Source organism: Neoarius graeffei, chromosome 5 (assembly GCF_027579695.1).
Source record: "Neoarius graeffei isolate fNeoGra1 chromosome 5, fNeoGra1.pri, whole genome shotgun sequence".
Classification (NCBI taxonomy): Eukaryota; Metazoa; Chordata; class Actinopteri; order Siluriformes; family Ariidae; genus Neoarius; species Neoarius graeffei.
The window spans coordinates 288,595-307,973 of NC_083573.1; the positions used below are offsets into that span (position 1 = coordinate 288,595).

At 45.6% G+C, this 19,379-nt stretch overlaps 1 protein-coding gene across 1 annotated transcript in view; it reads right to left on the reverse strand.

The window, feature by feature from the left end:
* The window catches only part of LOC132885809 (potassium/sodium hyperpolarization-activated cyclic nucleotide-gated channel 3), a 44,338-nt gene extending 25,250 nt beyond the window's left edge, over positions 1-19,088 (reverse strand). Inside the window, exons 1-3 of the mRNA XM_060920327.1 lie at positions 18,478-19,088; positions 1,597-1,915; positions 1,053-1,163 (exon numbers count right to left, since the gene is read on the reverse strand). Coding sequence (XP_060776310.1) covers positions 1,053-1,163; positions 1,597-1,915; positions 18,478-19,088 — 1,041 coding nt within the window. The remainder of the gene's footprint in view (positions 1-1,052; positions 1,164-1,596; positions 1,916-18,477) is intronic.
* Between the last annotated feature and the right edge of the window lie 291 nt (positions 19,089-19,379).

A 19,379-nucleotide genomic window follows, 5' to 3' on the forward strand; every position in this document is an offset into this window, starting at 1 on the left:
ATGACGGCAATCCGTCCTGGACCAGATGCAGCAAAACGGGCCCAAACCATGATACTACCACCACCATGTTTCACAGATGGGACAAGGTTCTTATGCTGGAATGCAGTGTTTTCCTTTCTCCAAACACAACGCTTCACATTTAAATCAAAAAGTTCTATTTTGGTCTCATCCGTCCACAAAACATTTTTCCAATAGCCTTCTGGCTTGTCCACATGATCTTTAGCAAACTGCAGACAAGCAACAATGTTCTTTTTGGAGAGCAGTGGCTTTCTCCTTGCAACCCTGACATGCACACCATTGTTGTTCAGTGTTCTCCTGATGGTGGACTCATGAACATTAGCCAATGTGAGAGAGGCCTTCAGTTGCTTAGAAGGTACCCTGGGGTCCTTTGTGACCTCGCCGACTATTACACGCCTTGCTCTTGGAGTGATCTTTGTTGGTCGGCCACTCCTGGGGAGGGTAACGATGGTCTTGAATTTCCTCCATTTGTGCACAATCTGTCTGACTGTGGATCGGTGGAGTCCAAACTCTTTAGAGATGGTTTTGTAACCTTTTCCAGCCTGATGAGCATCAACAGCCCTTTTCCGAGGTCCTCAGAAATCTCCTTTGTTCGTGCTATGATACGCTTCCACAAACGTGTTGTGAAGATCAGACTTTGATAGATCCCTGTTCTTTAAATAAAACAGGGTGCCCACTCACACCTGATTGTCATCCCATTGATTGAAAACACCTGACTCTAATTTCACCTTCAAATTAACTGCTAATCCTAGAGGTTCACATACTTTTGCCACTCACAGATATGGAATATTGGATCATTTTCCTCAATAAATAAATGAGCAAGTATAATATTTTTGTCTCATTTGTTTAACTGGGTTCTCCTCATCTACTTTTAGGACTTGTGTGAAAATCTGATGATGTTTTAGGTCATATTTATGCAGAACTATAGAAAATTCTAAAGGGTTCACAAACTTTCAGGCGCCACTGTATAGTCTGACACCATCTGTGGGTGGAGCTCAGGTTGTCGCTGCTACTGACAATGCTGATGATCTCACCTCCTCCCATTGGTGAATGTATCGAATGAGGCGAGACAGCCGGAGCAGACGCAGCAGGCTGAGGATTTTTGTAAAACGAACAATGCGCAGGGCTCGAGCTGTTCGATAGACCTGAAACACAAATTCACACCTCATTAAGCTCACATGACACTCGCTGAAGTCACTCATAGGTTAACACTTGGAATCAGGTCAGTGATCACAAACTATTTTGTAATGTTGTAATGGGCGTGTCTGATATTCATAGACTCCATACTGTAGGATTTTATAAGTGTACTGGATATTCTTCAGTCCAGTTTCAGTAGAGTTAAACAGCAATAAAACTGAGGTCATTTTTCCTGTTATTGAAAGGAACTGATCAAGGAATTGGTTGATATACCCTCCCATACACATTTCTGCCTGAAAATAAGAGCTCGAAGTCAGTGTGTGTGTGTGTGTGTGTGTGTGTGTATGTGATTTTAGAGTGTGTGGTTATAATGTGTGTGTGGGGAGGAGTGATTATAGACAGCTTGATGATAGAGTTTGTTGTTAGAGAGCTTGTGTGAACCTCAGAATCTAGGCGCTCCTCCAGGTCCACCATGAGGAAGATGTAGTCGACAGGGATAGAGGAGATGAAGTCAACAGCGAACCAGCTCCTCAGGTAGTGGCGACGGATGGCTTTGGGGTCAAGCATAATCTCAGTGCTGTCCTCCTTCACAATGCCGGTCCTGAAATTCAGTACCAGGTCCACCAGGAACAATGTGTCTGACACCACATTGAAGATGATCCATGGTGGCGTGTTCTCATCCTTAAAGAACGTGATTCCCACTGGAAGGATGATCAAGTTCCCCATCATCAACAGAAGCATCAGGAGATCCCAATAAAACCTGAACACAGAGAGAATCAAGTCAAAGTGCTGCACAGTTAAATCAAACTAACGTAAACAAAAATAAAATAAAATTAAAATCAATGCAAAGATGCATTAATTAAACAAGTTGAACTCGATTCCAACAGCGTCCAGCACCATCAAGTCTAGTCTAGTCCAGTCCTTCTTGTTACTAATTTGTATGCCAGAACTACCCTTCAAGACACTTCAAACAGGAAGGAAGCTATTGAAGAAAAACTATTTCAGATATTTGACCTTACTGTGACCTTGACCCTGGTTGAATCAATTCCAAAATCCAATCAGTTCATATGCAGATTACAATAATCACTCCATTTAAATCTACAAGCATTCAACCACTCAGTCTTGAGATATCGCACTAACGAGAATCTTGGATGGATGGATGGACGGACGGACGGACACACAATCCAAAAACATTATGTCTCCCCCACTAAGTGGCAGAAGCATAACAAAAAAAGGACAGTAACCAAGACAAACCACTGCTGAGAGGAGAGGATGAAAAGAGACACTTGCAGACACTTTATGGACTTTAAAAAGCCTCAAAAGTCTCTAAGAATACACATTTTTAAGCTGAATCATTTTGCTCACAGATGTCATTCTGCCTCAGCTGGGTCAGACGGCCACACCACCCAATCTGCAACCACAATTATCCATAGTGTGAATGCCTGCAGCATTCAAACTCTGCATAGTCCATCTCAATCTCAATGACGTGTGTACATCATAACTGTTGGACACAGGCACTACGGTGTCTCTCTTGAATGTTGACACAACAATTACAACTTAAAATAATTGTTCTGTTCACTGACACTGTCGGCACCATCTACTGCCCTTTGTGGTTACGGCAACTCCAGAATTTATCTCTCTCCAAATCACTGTTTGTCATGGAACCAAGGTTCTACCCAGCATTGGCTTTCATGTTTCCCATCAGGGAGCCAATCTAATGGGGTTCTCCCTCTTGGATACAAGGGGTCTGCAATTTTAACGGTTGTTATACCCTGACAACAGAAATAGCCTGAATCTCTTTGCCTTTGAGCACCAGCCTCTCCTCAACCCAAGTGTTACCCCTGTCATCCAGCCATTTCACGGCTTCCCACTGGATCTCCACAATGGAGTTATGACAGAGCTGCAGCAGCTGCTAGACCAGGGGTGTCAAACTCAGGCCCGCGGGCCAATTTTAGCCCGCGAGGTACTTAAATTTGGCCCGCGAGGTCATAAACAGATCCGTATTATAGCTGGCCCACCGCGTATTCTATACAGCGCATCCGTATTGGAGCTGGCGCGCCAGTGTTCTATTCAGCACATCAGCAGCGCGGCCCATCGCTGCATAGGCGCTACATACTATACATTCAGCGGATCATGCCGATAACACTCCAAATCCCAAAATGCCTTGCATTGTTATTGCCGCCTTTTCTGTTCACAGACAAATTTGTATCCATGCAACCAGACAAACTTTCCTCGAAAATGGCGAAGCGAAAGATTGATAATCGGACTTTTCAAGATAGGTGGGAGAACGATTACATGTTCATATTATTCAAGGACAAACCTATTTGCTTGGTGTGTGGATTTACTGTGGCTGTCACTAAAGAGTACAATTTAAGACGGCACTACGAAACTAAACATGAAGAAAAATACAAGAATCTGGATGCAAAACTCAAGCTACAAAAGGTAGAGGAGTTGAAAACAAGTCTGCTTTCAAGACAAACTATGTTTATCCAAGCAAAGTCATGAAGCGATGCTGCTGTCAAAGCTAGTTTTACTGTTGCACAAGACATCGCTATATCAGCCCGACCCTTTACAGAGGGAGAGTTTGTTAAAAACTGCATGGTGAAAGTGTGCAATATCGTGTGCCCAGAAAAAAAACAAGCGTTTCAAAACGTAAGCCTCAGCAGAAACACCATAGCTGAGCGTACATGTGAGCTCACCACCAACCTGCAAGAGCAGCTGGTGGAAAAGGGGAAAGACTTCGTGGCATATTCCCTTGCTGTGGATGAGAGCAGTGACATACCGTAAGTGACACTGCGCACCTGTCAATCTTCGTCCGTGGAGTGGACTCTAATCTGTGCGTTATGGAGGAACTTTTGGGAATAAAGTCGATGCACAGCACAACCACGGGGAAGGACATTTTTGAAGAGGTGGCCAAGTGTGTTAATGAAATGGGGCTATCTTGGGAGAAACTCGTGTCACTGACCACAGATGGTGCGCCAGCGATGTGCCGACAGAGGAGCGGACTGGTGGGCCGGGTTAGGGAGAGAAAGCAGGAGCATGCAGCAGGTGAGCTTACTGTGTACCACTGCATCATACACCAGGAAGCGTTGTGCGGGAAAAGCATGCGAATGGAGCATGTGTTGAGCACCGTGACGAGCGTGGTGAACCTCATAAGGGCCAAAGGACTTGATGAAATTGGCTCTGAATACACAGACGTGCCCTACCACACTGACGTGAGATGGCTAAGTCGAGGGAAGTTTTGAACAGGTTTCTTGAGCTGCATGAGGAAATCTGCCAGTTTTTGGAGAGCAAAGGAAAAGACACCACAGGCCTCAGGGACAAAAAATTTCTGTGTGAGCTGGCATTTTTGTGTGACATCCTGAAACACCTTGATGCGCTCAACCTACAGCTTCAGGGGTGTGGCCACGTCATCACAGATATGTACGCTGCTGTCAAGGCTTTCAGGACCAAGTTGCGCCTGTGGGAGACTCAGCTGCTGGGCAGAAATATGGGCCACTTTCCGTGCTGCCAAGCAATACAACACCAGATCTCGCCTGCCACGGTGCCAACCGCACAGTTTGCTGAAAAACTCAGCTTACTCAGCGCCGAGTTTACCCGACGATTTGCCGATTTTGAAGCCCAGAAATACAGATTTCAACTGCTCAATAATCCGTTTACGGTTGACATCGAAAGCTCACCAACCAACATTCAAATGGAATTGATTGAACTCCAATGTAGTGACGCGCTCAAGTCAAAGTATGACTTCGTGAGCAAGCTGCTCAAATGCTCTCTATGTTCGGCAGCACATATCTGTGCGAGCAACTGTTCTCTTTGATGAAGATGAACAAAACGCCACTCAGGAGTCGCCTCTCAGATGAGCACCTTCACTCAATTCTGAGGATTTCCTCAGCTCAGAGCTTAACCCCAGACATTGATATGCTCGCATCTAAGAAGAGAAGCCAAGTATCTGGTTTGAACCAATGCGAGTAGCCCATGTCAGACCGTATAGCAAAGATTGGTTTTCCATGAACTGTTAATAGTTGAATGGTTTTTTTTTTTAAATTAAATGTAGGTAGTCTATTGGATTTCTTTGGTATAAACAGAAATGCATTTGTTTTATTTCACATTTTATTTCTTGTTTGTTTACAGTGTTTTATTCAATAAAAAATTAATTATTCAATAAATATTGAGTTTGGCCCGCGACTTAGTCCCAGTTCTTAATTTTGGCCCCCTGTGAATTTGAGTTTGACACCCCTGTGCTAGACGCTGGCATCATCGAGCCAGTGGACGCCTTGCCCTGGGTCTCATACCTGGTGGTGGCTAAGAAGACATCAGATGCTCTGCCTGTCTGCGTGGCCCTCCATGCTTTTAATAAGGCTGTGGTACCCGATAAATATCTACTTCCCATTTCTGAACTCACAGCTCAGTTCTATAACTCAACGGTTTATTCAAAACCTGACCTCAAACAGAGATACTTACATGTTCTGCTCCAGCCCAACAGCAGATACCTCACAGATTTTATAATGCATGCATGTTCCAGTATACCTGAATGGCATTTGGTTTAAGTCCCACCCCCAGCTCTTTCCAGAAGGTCATGGACTCTGTGCTAGTTGGCATCCCAGGTGTGGTTATCTATGTTGATGACATTGTCATACACGGGCCCACGACTGAAATTCATGACAACTGAGCTCTGTTGCCCAGCTCCTTCCTGGTCATGACAGACTACTACTTAAATTTCCTCCCCGAGTATTCCACAACCACAGATCCACTACACCAAGCTGCTGCATTAGGATAAGCCTTGGGAATCATCTCAGACGTATGCTGATACTGTGCACACCCTCAAAGCACAACTCAGCTAACCCTCAGTCTTGGTTCACTTTAATGTCTTCAGTCCCACCCTCATCACCTGCGATGCCTGTGGGGGCTGTGCTTATATAAATGTGGAATGATGTGGACAGGCCTGTTGCCTTCACCTACTGGGCCCTCAGTCCAACTGAACAGCGGTACTCTTTGGGTGAGTGAAGCATTGGCCTGCATTTAGGCCTGTGAAAGATGTCACTGGTACTGTTATGGCTGCCCCTTCACACTGAGAACTGAGCACCATGCCCTGACTGCTCTGCTATCCACTTCAGATATGGACCATCTTTGTCAGTAAAACTATATTCTGCAGTTCACACAAGGCAGAGACAATGTCGTGGCAGATCTATTCTCTCGCTGCAACTCTGCCCCTGCTACTCACGGAAATAATGATCAAGGACAGCAGGAAATCATCTATGCACACCCCTCCAGGCGACAGTCACACTGTAAATGTTTTCAAATCTCACTGCTGAGGCAAGTCTCCAAACAGGACCCAGTTCTCTCTCAACTCTGCACTTTTATTCAGGGTGGCTGGCCTAACAAAGTCTCAGAAGAAACGGTTACGATCTCCTGAATCAAACAGGAGCTTTCATGCTAGAACGGGACACTTAACCACAGGTGTCTCCCCAGTTTCCTTCATGCTCAGCCTGGAACTCCATCGTCTCTACAGGCTCCGCCCTTTCCCAACTGGGGTGCCTTCTGACCGAAAGTACTATCAACACACAGTGAGGATAATACATGCCAGACCCTAAACTTAGCATGGTAAGATGCACCACTTGCACCTCCAGCAGGCCCCAGACTTTTACCCCAGCTGCCCCAGCCTTGTGCCTCCCCAACCCATGTCTGATTTTCTATGTTATGTTTGCAAACAGAATAGTCCTGTGTTCTGCTGTGTTCAGTTATACTGCAAATATTTGGTTATGTGTCGCAAATTAACCTGTGAGGGATGATGAGAACGGGGGGTTCTGAGGTGTGCAGAGAATTTAAAGCTCAAGTTAATGAAAAAGTGTTGAGATGTTTGATTACAAACACAATACTTGTCTCAGATGCTTCTCCTCAAGACAAACCTGGTGATGATGGAGACATGAACTACACATACAGTACCGGTCAAAGGTTTGGACAAACCTCCTAATGCTCTGTGTTTGTTTTTTTTGTTGTTTTTTTTTACGAATTAAAAGTCACCTCATGTCTTAAAGTAATGATGGATGTCGTTTCTCTTTACTTAGTTGTTCGGTTCTTGATATCATATGGATTACTACAGTTGTGTTATTGGGCTATTTACTATATTTTTATTATTTACCGTTTGATCTCAAACACATTAAGAAGGTAAGAAACTCGTCCGCTAATTACCTTTTGATGAGACACACCTGTTAATTGAAAAGCATTCCAAATGACTCCCTCATGAAGCTGGTTAAGATAATGCCAATAGCGTGCAATGCGTCATCAAGGGAAACACTGGATATACTGAAGAATCTAAAATATCAAACAGATTTCGTTTTTAACACTTTACCACATAATTCCATAAATGTTCCAGATGTTATTTCATAGTTATGTCTTCACTTTTGTTCTACACTGTAGAGAATAGTGACAAGACAGAAACACCTCTGAACAAACCTGTAAGTGTCCAAACTTTTGACTGGAACTGATTTTAATAATCTGAATATGGAGCACAGTCCATCAGACAGTTTCTGAATGTGCAGAGTTCTCCTTGCCCGAGATACTTAAACTCCTCCACTTGAGGCAGGACTTCTCCACCAAGCTGGAGAGGACAAGCCACCCTTTTCCGGTTGAGAACCATGGCCTCGGACTTGGAGGTGCTGATTCTCATCCCTGCCGCTTCACACTCGACTGCAAACCGCCCCAGTGCATGCTGAAGGTCCTGGTTTGAAGAAGCCAACAGGACAACATCATCCGCAAAAAGCAGAGATGAAATCCTGTGGTTCCCAAACAGGATTCCTTCTGGCCCCTGGCTGCGCCTAGAAATTCTGTCCATAAAAATTATGAACAGAACTGGTGACAAAGGGCAGCCCTGCTGGAGTCCAACATGCACTGGGAACAGGTCTGACTTACTGCCGGCAATGCGAACCAGACTCCTGCTCCGTTCGTACAGGGACCGGACAGCCCTTAGCAAAGAGCCCCGAACCCCATACTCCCGAAGCACCCCCCACAGAATACCACAGGGGACATGGTCGAATGCCTTCTCCAGATCCACAAAGCACATGTGGACTGGTTGGGCAAACTCCCATGAACCCTCAAGCACCCTATGAAGGGTATAGAGCTGGTCCAGTGTTCCGCGACCAGGACAAAAACTGCATTGTTCCTCCTGGATCCGAGGTTCGACTATTGGTCGAATTCTCCTCTCCAGTACCCTGGAGTAAACCTTCCCTGGGAGGCTGAGAAGTGTGATTGGAGCACACTCTCCGGTCCCCTTTCTTAAAAGAGGGACCACCACCCCAGTCTGCCACTCCAGAGGCACTGTCCCTGACCGCCACGCGATGTTGCAGAGGCGTGTCAACCAAAACAGCCCCACGACATCCAGAGACTTGAGATACTCAGGGCGGATCTCATCCACCCCCGGTGCCTTGCCACCGAGGAGCTTGCAAACCACCTCAGTGACTTCGGCTTGTGTAATGGACGAGTCCACCTCTGAGTCATCAGCCTCAGTCTCCTCAGTGGAAGACATGATGGTGGGATTGAGGAGATCCTCAAAGTATTCCTTCCACCGCCCGACAATGTCCCCAGTCGAGGTCAACAGCTCACCACCCGCACTGTAAACAGTGTTGGCAGAGTACTGCTTCCCCCTCCTGAGGCGCTGGACGGTTTGCCAGAATTTCTTTGAGGCCGACCGATAGTCCTTCTCCATGGCCTCCCCGAACTCCTCCCAGTTCTGAGTTTTTGCCTCCGCAACTGCCCGAGCTGCAGCACGCCTGGCCTGCCAATACCCGTCAGCTGCCTCAGGAGTCCTGGAGGTCAACATGGCCCGATAGGACTCCTTCTTCAGCTTGACGGCATCCCTTACTTCTGGTGTCCACCACCGGGTTCGGGGATTGCCGCCACGACAGGCACCGGAGACCTTGCGGTAAAGACCTGCACTCCCGCGGGAGTCCCGCGGGACTCGCGGGACCCGCCGCAAAGCAGTGCGGCGCGGGACAAATTTTGAAAGCTCATTGCGGGCGCGGGCGGGACCGGAAGTGCACATATGCGGGCGCGGGCGGGAGCGGGAGTGCACATATGCGGCGTGGGCGGAAGCGGTGATAAGCTGCAGTCCCGCTAACTAAAAAGGTGTTTGAAATAAAATTTATAAATTATTAATTTATGTTTGTCATGTATAATTTGTGCTGGATATTTTATTAGACATTAATAAAAACATTTTAAGATGCCTAAATTTGCAGAGAGAGTCAGATTGCCAGATTGAGTGAGGAATGGCATCTTAAATTTGCCATTGATCACCCTAATGGGAAATCCTTTGATCACGCTAATGACTCACCGTTCACACCCAACTAGCAAGAGAACCATGAGTGAAGTGATTTACTGCTTGAGTTAGTCTACAACTCTAATCAGAGAGACAGGTTACACAGTGCCGGTAGGCTTGACTCAATGCTATCCCAGAAATCCTTCCTGTAATATGCAAATTTGGCTGTCCAATCAGAGGCAGCCAAATTTGCATATTACAGGAAGGATTTCTGGGATAGCATTGAGTCAAGCCTACCATCACTGTGTAACCTGTCTCTCTGATTAGAGTTGTTCACTTATGGTTCTCTTGCTAGCTCTGCTTTGCAATAAAAAAAAAAAAACATTGGTACAAAGCAAGCCCATTCACTTTTTTATGCTGATCAGAGAATTACAATGGTTTCTCATGTGACAAAAATGTGCGATTCGCTATTAAATATTTTAATCGCTTGACAGCACTAATTATTATTATTATTAGAGACACTACATGCTGAATTCAGAAACAAGGTAAATAATAACGAACGTGAGCTGTAGATATTTATGCTCAAATCCACTCAAAGTAGGGGGCGGGGCACCATCACGCTGTGTCAAGACAAGAACTTTCCTGAGAAATAACGCGAACGTCTGCATCATGCGGGATTTGCGGGCGGGAGCAGGACAAAATATGGTAGGCGCGGGTGGGAGCGGGACTGAAAATCATAATTCTTTGTGGGCGCGGGCGGGAGTGGGACTGCACAATGCGGACGCGGGCGGGAGCGGGACTGAAAATCATAATTCTTTGCGGGCGCGGGCGGGAGTGGGACTGCACAATGTGGACGTGGGCGGGAGCGGGACTGAAAAATCCGACCCGAGCAGACCTCTACCTTGCGGCCACAGCTCCGAACAGCTGCGTCCACAATGGAGGTAGAGAACATGGTCCACTCAGACTCAATGTCCCCCGCCTCCTTCGGAAGCTGGGAAAAGCTCTCCCGGAGGTGGGAGTTAAAGACCTCCCCAACAGAGTGCTCGGCCAGACGTTCCCAGCAGACCCTCACCATACGTTTGGGCCTGCCAGGTCTGTCCAGCTTCCTCCTCCGCCAGCGGATCCAACTCACCACCAGGTGGTGATCAGTTGACAGCTCAGCCCCTCTCTTCACCCGAGTGTCCAAGACATAGGGCCGGAGGTCAGATGAAATGACTACAAAGTCTATCATCGACCTCCGACCTAAGGTGTCCTGGTGCCACGTGCACTTATGGACACCCCTATGCTCAAACATGGTGTTCGTTATGGACAAACCGTGACCAGCACAGAAGTCCAATAACAAAACACCACTCGGGTTCAGATCGGGGAGGCCGTTCCTCCCAACCACGCCCCTCCAGGTGTCACTGTCGTCGCCCACGTGAGCATTGAAGTCCCCCAGTAGCACAATGGAGTCCCCAGTCTGAGCACCTCTCAGTACCTGTCCCAGGGACTCCAAGAAAGCCGGATACTCTATACTGCTATTTGGGCCGTAGGCACAAACAACAGCAAGAGCCCTCGCCCCAATCTGAAGGCGCAGAGAGGCGACCCTCTCATTCACTGGGGTAAACTCCAACACATGGCGGCTGAGCTGGGGAGCTATAAGCAAGCCCACACCAGCCCGCCGCCGCTCACCATGGGCGACTCCAGAGAAGTGGAGAGTCCAGCCCCTCTCGAGGAGCCGGGTTCCAGAGCCCAAGCTGTGCATGGAGGTGAGCCCGACTCTCTCAACCTCCCGCACAAGCTCAGGCTCTTTCCCCCCCAGCGAAGTGACATTCCATGTCCCAACAGCCAGCCGCTGTGTCCGGGGATCAGGTCGTCGAGGCCCCTGCCTTCGACTGCCACCCAATCCACACTGCACCAGTCCCCTACTGCTACCTCTGTGGGTGGTGAACCCACAGGAGGTTGGGCCCACATCACCTCTTCGGGCTGAGCCCAGCCGGGCCCCATGGGCAAAGGCCCGGCCACCAAGCGCTCGCATACGAGCCCCAACCCCAGGCCTGGCTCCAGGGTGGGGCCCCGGCTGCGTCATACCGGGCAACGTCACGGTCCTCTGTTTTTTCTCCATAGGGGTTTTGGTGAACTGCTCTTAGTCTGGCCTGTCACCTAGGACCTGTCTGCCTTGGGAAACCCTGACAGGGGCATAATGCCCCCGACAACATAGCTCCTAGGATCATTCAAGCACACAAACCCCTCCACCACAATAAGGTGGCAGTTCTAGGAGGGGTCCTTGCATAAACATAACTTTTTTTTTTATTTGACATAAGCTTTTGTTGTTTTACCCAATTTTTCTCCCTAATTTAGACAGGGCCAATTCCCACCCACCACACAGGTCTCCCCTATCACATGACGGCTACCAACTTGCTTATGCAACGTGAGGGGGTGATGTAATACTCTTAGAGGAAAGTGCTGTCCATCCTCCTTATGTACAAGCTCACAGATGCTCATGATTAGCGAGTGTTGCTGTAACTGACAGGGGAGCGAGTATATCACCCCTCCGTCCCCTCACTGAGGGTACAGGCCAATTCTGCTGTGAGTTCCTGCCCTATGGATGGCTGGGGTATCATTGGGATTCAAACTCATGATCTCCGGATGAGAGGGCAAATGCTTTTCTGTTGCACCACTTGGGAGCCCAACATAAATTTGTAAAATGGTATCACCCAGAAGAGGATTGGATCAGAAAACTGGCCTCATGTGTAGAACTTTGTCAATGAGATATGTCATTGAGAAAAGTACATTCAAGCAGGATTATTACACTCCAGAGCAGGAGCTTACTAAAGTGCAACAAAGTAGTTCAAAGTGCTGTGTGTTAATACAGCGAAGAGTACTGCGTGAGTCTGAGGAAAACACTGATTATAATGAGAGCAGTATTCGGTGGGGGGGGGGGGGGGGGACAGGCAGACATCAATGCAGTAGAAAACTGGATGCTTTTACATGAGCGTGCGCAAACACACACACACACACACAACCTTGAGAATCTGAAATGAGTGACCCTCTGATATGTGTAAAATTGCTACTTCAATATTCATCACATCATTCGGTGCTGTGAATATAAAATCAAATAGAAAACATGTTAATTTTTGATAATGTGGCCTGATGATGTAATGAGTTAATTTACATACAGAGTATCAGTGGAGCTTCGGTTAGAGCGAGAAGCCATGTTCACTCTCAATACAGGAACGCAAACACTGAAACAGGAACTCCAACATGAGAGCACAAACACGGGAACGCAAACACAAAAACGCAAACATGACGACCTAAACGGAGGAACACAAACACAGGAGGGCAAACATTTGTTCCTCTTCTACACCCGTACACTGTAATGATTTATTCCCAGATGAGCATGGGTTCCTTTTGAGTTCCTCGACAGGTTTCTTCCCATCATCTCAGGGAATTTTTCCTCGACACTCTCACCCAGACTCGGACTGGGCATCAGGAGATTCGGGAGAAACCCCGCTGGGCCGGCCCATCTGGTGACTGATTTTGGCCTTATGGAGTCATAGGAGTGCCATAAAAAAGAATAAATCTGTAAAAGAATAAGAAAATAAATGTTTACAAAGAATAAAAAAAGATAAATAAAATCATAAGATATTAAATAAAAATAAGAAAAATGCAGAAATTAAATTTAAAAAAATAACAGAATAAGAAAAGAAATGCTTTATTTATTAATTTTGCTTTTCCTTTTTTGACTTTTTCTGTTCCTTGAAGGGCCAAGCTGTCAATCAACTGGCTTTAAGCAGGCCTTCCTGCCCAGGCTGAGGATTCAATTCCTGTTCACAAAAATCCTGATTTTCAGGTACTTTTCAAGTAAAACTGCCAAACTGCAGAAATGCTAAAATAAAGTCCATCCTTTCTGTTTATTTCTTTTGATGCTAATATTGTCCCCATTTGTTTCATTTCTTTATCTCTTGCTAACAGCTAATGGCTAATGTTTAATGTCCTAATGGCTAACATGCTAATGGATAATGTGCTAACTAAACTTTATCTATCTATCTATGATGAACTTTTAATTTTTTGCTTTGCAAGCATTTCAGGAAATGCAAATCTAGTTTATAACTGCAAACTATTTGTTTGATATTCACTAACAATTGAGCTAAGAGCTAAACTATTTAGTGTGCATCGAAAGCCTCCTTGAAAGATGGTTGAGCCAGTGAATTTGAGTATGTAGCCCCGCCCAGTTATCCAGACTGCAGCTGGGTGTATTTGTAAAAGGTCCTGCCAAAGCAAGATGTGTGTACAGGAACTGAATCCTCAGCCTGGGCAGGAAGGCCCGCCCAAAACCAGCTAAGTGACAGCTTGGCCTTCAAGGAAAAGAAAACGCAATGAAGAAAAGCATTTATTTTCTTATTCTTTTACTTTTTTATTCAAAATGTATTCTCTTATTCTGTCACATGTTTATTCTTATTTAGTTTAAATACACAGGTGTTTGTAGGAAATCACGTGCACCGATTGGTCGAGAGAGTTAGATTATTTCTCGATAATCACCTCGAGCGACTCAGCAAGATGGCGTCCAATTGTTTCGTCACTGTAAGTGAGGAAGGATTAAAATGATGAAAGAAAATGCTGTTCCTAAAAGCGCTAAAGATGCTGCAAAGTTTGGTCTAAAACTATTCAAAGGGAAGGTGGGATCAGGATTTATTTTATCGATTTCAAAACAAAGCATTTTATGTGATTCGGTGGAGATCAGTGACAAGTCTGCACCACAAAGTTATTACATTTACATGAAGAATTTAAAATTTGAAATGAATGATATTTCACTTTTTTTTTGTCAACATAATCACCAGTGTATTTATACAAAACTATTATCTGCCTCAGACTCAGTGAATACCAGTGATTCATCACTTTGACTTTGTCTCGATTATTATTCACCAATATTTGCTTCACCTTCAGAGAATAATTGTTAAACATGGCACTCCTGTGACTCCATAAAATCCTGACGTTCCTAGAAATTATGTTCAGTCCACTGAGTCAAATGTGATTGGTTAATAAATTACAAACCAATCAGTCCTGAAATACTATTGGTCCAAGTTTACCTCAGCTCCATCTGGCTCCTCGAAATGAAAGCAACATGAAACAGAAAGTGATGAAACACTGAAGAATGGCCAAGGAGCAGCGAAGTAGAGCAGGGAGAGGAAGAGCACGAAGAAGGAAAGCTCTCCACGAGGATGCTGAAGAAAATTAACAGACTTTAATTAAAATAACTTCACGTGTAGGTCAGTCTGATCAGGAAACACATCACTGACTTAAACTCGGCTGCATTAACAACAATATCATGATCTAGCAGGTAAAACCACACCCACCTGGGGACATCACTGACAATATCGGCTGTACAAGTGAACATTCTGCTACAATTTGTTCTGAAAGCCAGTGGATATATTTCAGGCTTGTCTCGAAGAAACATCACTCATGTAAGTGTTTAAACAAGAAATTTGGTTTTCGTCAAAATTCTGTAAATTTGGAAACATTTGTATTCTACATGCGTGTAAATTTATGCATAAGAAGACTAACTAATGACTCCAGCAACTTCAAATCATATGATCTGCATGGATTACTACACTTTTAATTCTGGAATAAGTTTACTGTCGAGTTTAAATCTCATTTTTATTATGTTTCGAGAGTTTAGCAGATGTGCTTATCCAGATTAACTTACAGAAGAGCTTTGGAGTTTCGACCAAACGCACATCCTCATGCTAGTTCACTCGGTCACAGACTAAGAACACCATCCAGAACATTTCGTGAAAACCAGTCACTTTATTTTATTGGCTTTAATTTTAAAAATAAAGAAAGCTCTGTGTTGTTAGCCATACTACTGTGCTGCTACAGGAACCACCTGCTCTTTTTTATGATTGGTTTGTTTATGTGTCAGTCAGATACAGCACAATCGTGCGCGCACACACACACCAACATCTGCTCCATAAAACTTGTGATGCCGGAGCGTTTAGAGTGCAACTTACAAAATGTGCTTAGTATCAGAAAACTTGTGATCTCTCTGTAAAAATAGAACATAAAAACATTTTAATCATTTTTGATCTAGGGTTAGGGTGAGTGTTGGGGGTGAGGGTTAGGGTTAGGCTAACCCTAGCTCTAAGATCATCATAATCACCCACTGCAAGGTTAGGATTAGGGGAGGTTAGGGGTTAGGGTTAGGCTAACCCTTGATCTAAAATCATCATAATCACCCACTGCAGGGTTAAAGGTTAAGGGTTAGGGTTAACGGTTAAGGTTAGGGTAAAGGGTTAGGGTTAAGGGTCAGGGTTAGGCTAACCCTAGATCTAAGATCATCATAATCACCCATTGCAGGATGTGCAATGAGGCAGTCATCATAAATGTGACTCCAGAATACCAGAAATTAAATAACACTGAAAGGAGGAGAGTGTGAATGACACAAACGCTGAGTTCCAAAGAGAATTGAGAGAATCCAGAAGACCTGAGAGAACCCAGGGGATCTAAATCTGTCTGCGGGACTAACACTCAGAACACATGTCCAGAAACAGCTTCACACCAGACTCCAGACTTGAATGTGAAGTGTTGGCTTTCACTGGGAGAGTCTGATTGGCCAGGCCTTTTCCCTCATTTGCATACAGACAATGAGTTTTGCAGACAACGAATAGGAGTGGCACACATTACTGAGCTCATGAATATTAATATTATTAAGCATTTCTAAATTCTATTAGCCTTCATATTTCCCAAAAATTCCTCTGCACACACACACACACACACACTCACTCACACACACTCACTCACACACACTCGCACACTCACTCACACGTGCATTCACACGCGCGCGCGCACACACATATGCAGAATCACCTACAGTGGTGCTTGAAAGTTTGTGAACCCTTGAGAATTTTCTATATTTCTGCATAAATATGACCTAAAACATCATCTGATTTTCACACAAGTCCTAAAAGTAGATAAAGAGAACCCAGTTAAACAAACGAAACAAACATGTTATACTTGGTCATTTATTTATTGAGAAAAATGATCCAATATTACATATCTGTGAGTGGCAAAAGTATGTGAACCTTTGCTTTCAGTATCTGGTGTGACCCCCTTGTGCAGCAATAACTGCAACTAAACGTTTGCGGTAACTGTTGATCAGTCCTGCACACCGGCTTGGAGGAATTTTAGCCCGTTCCTCCGTACAGAACAGCTTCAACTCTGGGATGTTGGTGGGTTTCCTCACATGAACTGCTCGCTTCAGGTCCTTCCACAACATTTCCATTGGATTAAGGTCAGGACTTTGACTTGGCCATTCCGAAACATTAACTTTATTCTTCTTTAACCATTCTTTGGTAGAACGACTTGTGTGCTTAGGGTCGTTGTCTTGCTGCATGACCCACCTTCTCTTGAGATTCAGTTCATGGACAAATGCCCTGGCATTTTCCTTTCGAATTCACTGGTATAATTCAGAATTCAGCATTCCACTGACGATGGCAAGCCATCCTGGACCAGATGCAGCAAAACAGGCCCAAATCATGATACTACCACCACCATGTTTCACAGATGGAATAAGGTTCTTATGCTGGAATGCAGTGTTTTCTTTTCTCCAAACATAACGCTTCTCATTTAAACCAAAAAGTTCTATTTTGGTCTCATCCGTCCACAAAACATTTTTCCAATAGCCTTCTGGCTTGTCCACGTGATCTTTAGCAAACTGCTGACAAGCAGCAATGTTCTTTTTGGAGAGCAGTGGCTTTCTCCTTGCAACCCTGACATGCACACCATTGTTGTTCAGTGTTCTCCTGATGGTGGATTCATGAACATTAACATTAGCCAATGTGAGAGAGGCCTTCAGTTGCTTACAAGTTACCCTGGGGTCCTTTGTGACCTCGCCGACTATTACACGCCTTGCTCTTGGAGTGATCATTGTTGGTCGACCACTCCTGGGGAGGGTAATGATGGTCTTGAATTTCCTCCATTTGTACACAATCTGTCTGACTGTGGATCGGTGGAGTCCAAACTCTTTAGAGATGGTTTTGTAACCTTTTCCAGCCTGATGAGCATCAACAATGCTTTTTCTGAGGTCCTCAGAAATCTCCTTTGTTCGTGCCATGATATGCTTCCACAAGCATGTGTTGTGATAGATCCCTGTTCTTTAAATAAAACAGGGTGCCCACTCACACCTGATTGTCATCCCATTGATTGAAAACACCTGACTCTAATTTCACCTTCAAATTAACTGCTAATCCTAGAGGTTCACATACTTTTGCCACTCACAGATATGTAATATTGGATCATTTTCCTTAATAAATAAATGACCAAGTATAATATTTTTGTCTCATTTGTTTAACTGGGTTCTCTTTATCTACTTTTAGGACTTGTGTGAAAATCTGATGTTGTTTTAGGTCATATTTATGCAGAAATATAGAAAATTCTCAAGGGTTCACAAACTTTCAAGCACCACTGTACATACACACACATACACACATGCACACACAGGCACACATTTGCCTTACTATCCTTCTGAGGACCTTCAATTGACATCATCATAAATGCAGTTAATTAATGGCATTGCTGCATTTCACTGAACCCGAGTTTTTGGCTCTTTTTTATTTTACTTAAAAAAACAACACTTTCCATGTTGGGATCATCAAATGTCCCCACAAGGTCAACACTGTCTGATTTTACTGTCCTTGTAGGGATATTTGGTGCTCAGTAGTCTATAAAATCTGTGTGTGTGTTTCTACAGTCTACCAGTCTGTACTTTCTTGATTATCTGTTGTTCTCATATATCAACTAGTACAATTTCACTCGTGCATCTCTTTCGACACCTTTTACTTCCTCCCTCCCTGAATTAACTCCTCCCCCTCCATCAACCTCAGCCAAGATTACTCTCCACACTCCTCTCTCTGTCTCTGCTCTTCCACTCACTCAGCTTCAATCCTTCACTTCCTCAAAACTCACTACTCCACTTTTTACCCATCTGTCCATCTCCCCATCCATCACTCTGTCCGTCCAACCACTGCACCTCCGTCCACGTCCCTGATACACTTCCTGCCTTCACACACTCATCCCTCCGCTGTCCTGTGTACCTGAAGTCACTGTATGGGTGGATGATCCATACGCCAGCACTCTTCAGTCGCTCCTGTTCGAGGGCTACAGCTTTGTGGGATCCAAGCATGCGCAGTGAGAACTTGTTGACTCCAGGCTGCAGCATGGGGCCGAGCTGCCGCTGCATGAACGTTGACTGGTTTGAGTAACTGTAATATTCTTCTCCGTCCAGTCCAGGAACAACTTCTGGACTTCCAGCCACTGTAGTCGTTGTGGTGGTTGGCTCCGCCCCTCCTGTGGCCCCGCTTCCAGCAGCAACCACCATCACGCCAGTGCCAGAGGACGAGGTGGATGCGAGGGCAGCACGGGATGCAGCAAATCCCACAGTACGCGGCCCACCGGCAGAGGGCGCGGAGCCAGGTGGGCCGGGTGTGGTGGGCGTGCCTGCTGCCGTGCCAGACCGGAAAGCACTAGTGCTGTCTCGTGACGAGCTCATGACAGACGGGCGGCGTCTGGGGGCCACCTCGCCATCCAGAGACGCTTGAGAGAGACGGAAACCAGGAGACGGTAAACTTCCTTTACTGCGCCGCTTCGTGTCTCCATTACGCACAGGCCGAGGGTCCGATGAGGCCCCGCCCACTGTTCCATCCATGATGCCTAAGGTCACACACCCACTGACCTGTTACACTGTCTCGCTGAAACTTTCACACACACACACACACACACACACACACACACACACACACACACACACACACAGTCACTGAAGTGTCACACAAGAGCGTGACCTCGCGCGCGTGTCCAGAAAGATGAAGGTCGCTCGCTTCCTTCCTCCGGTGTTGAGAGCGCGCGCTGTGTCCCCTCTGTCCTCCATGCTGCTCACCTCAACGCCCTTGGAGCGTCATTCAGTCGCGCGCGAGTTCCTGTTTGTCCTTCAGCGCGG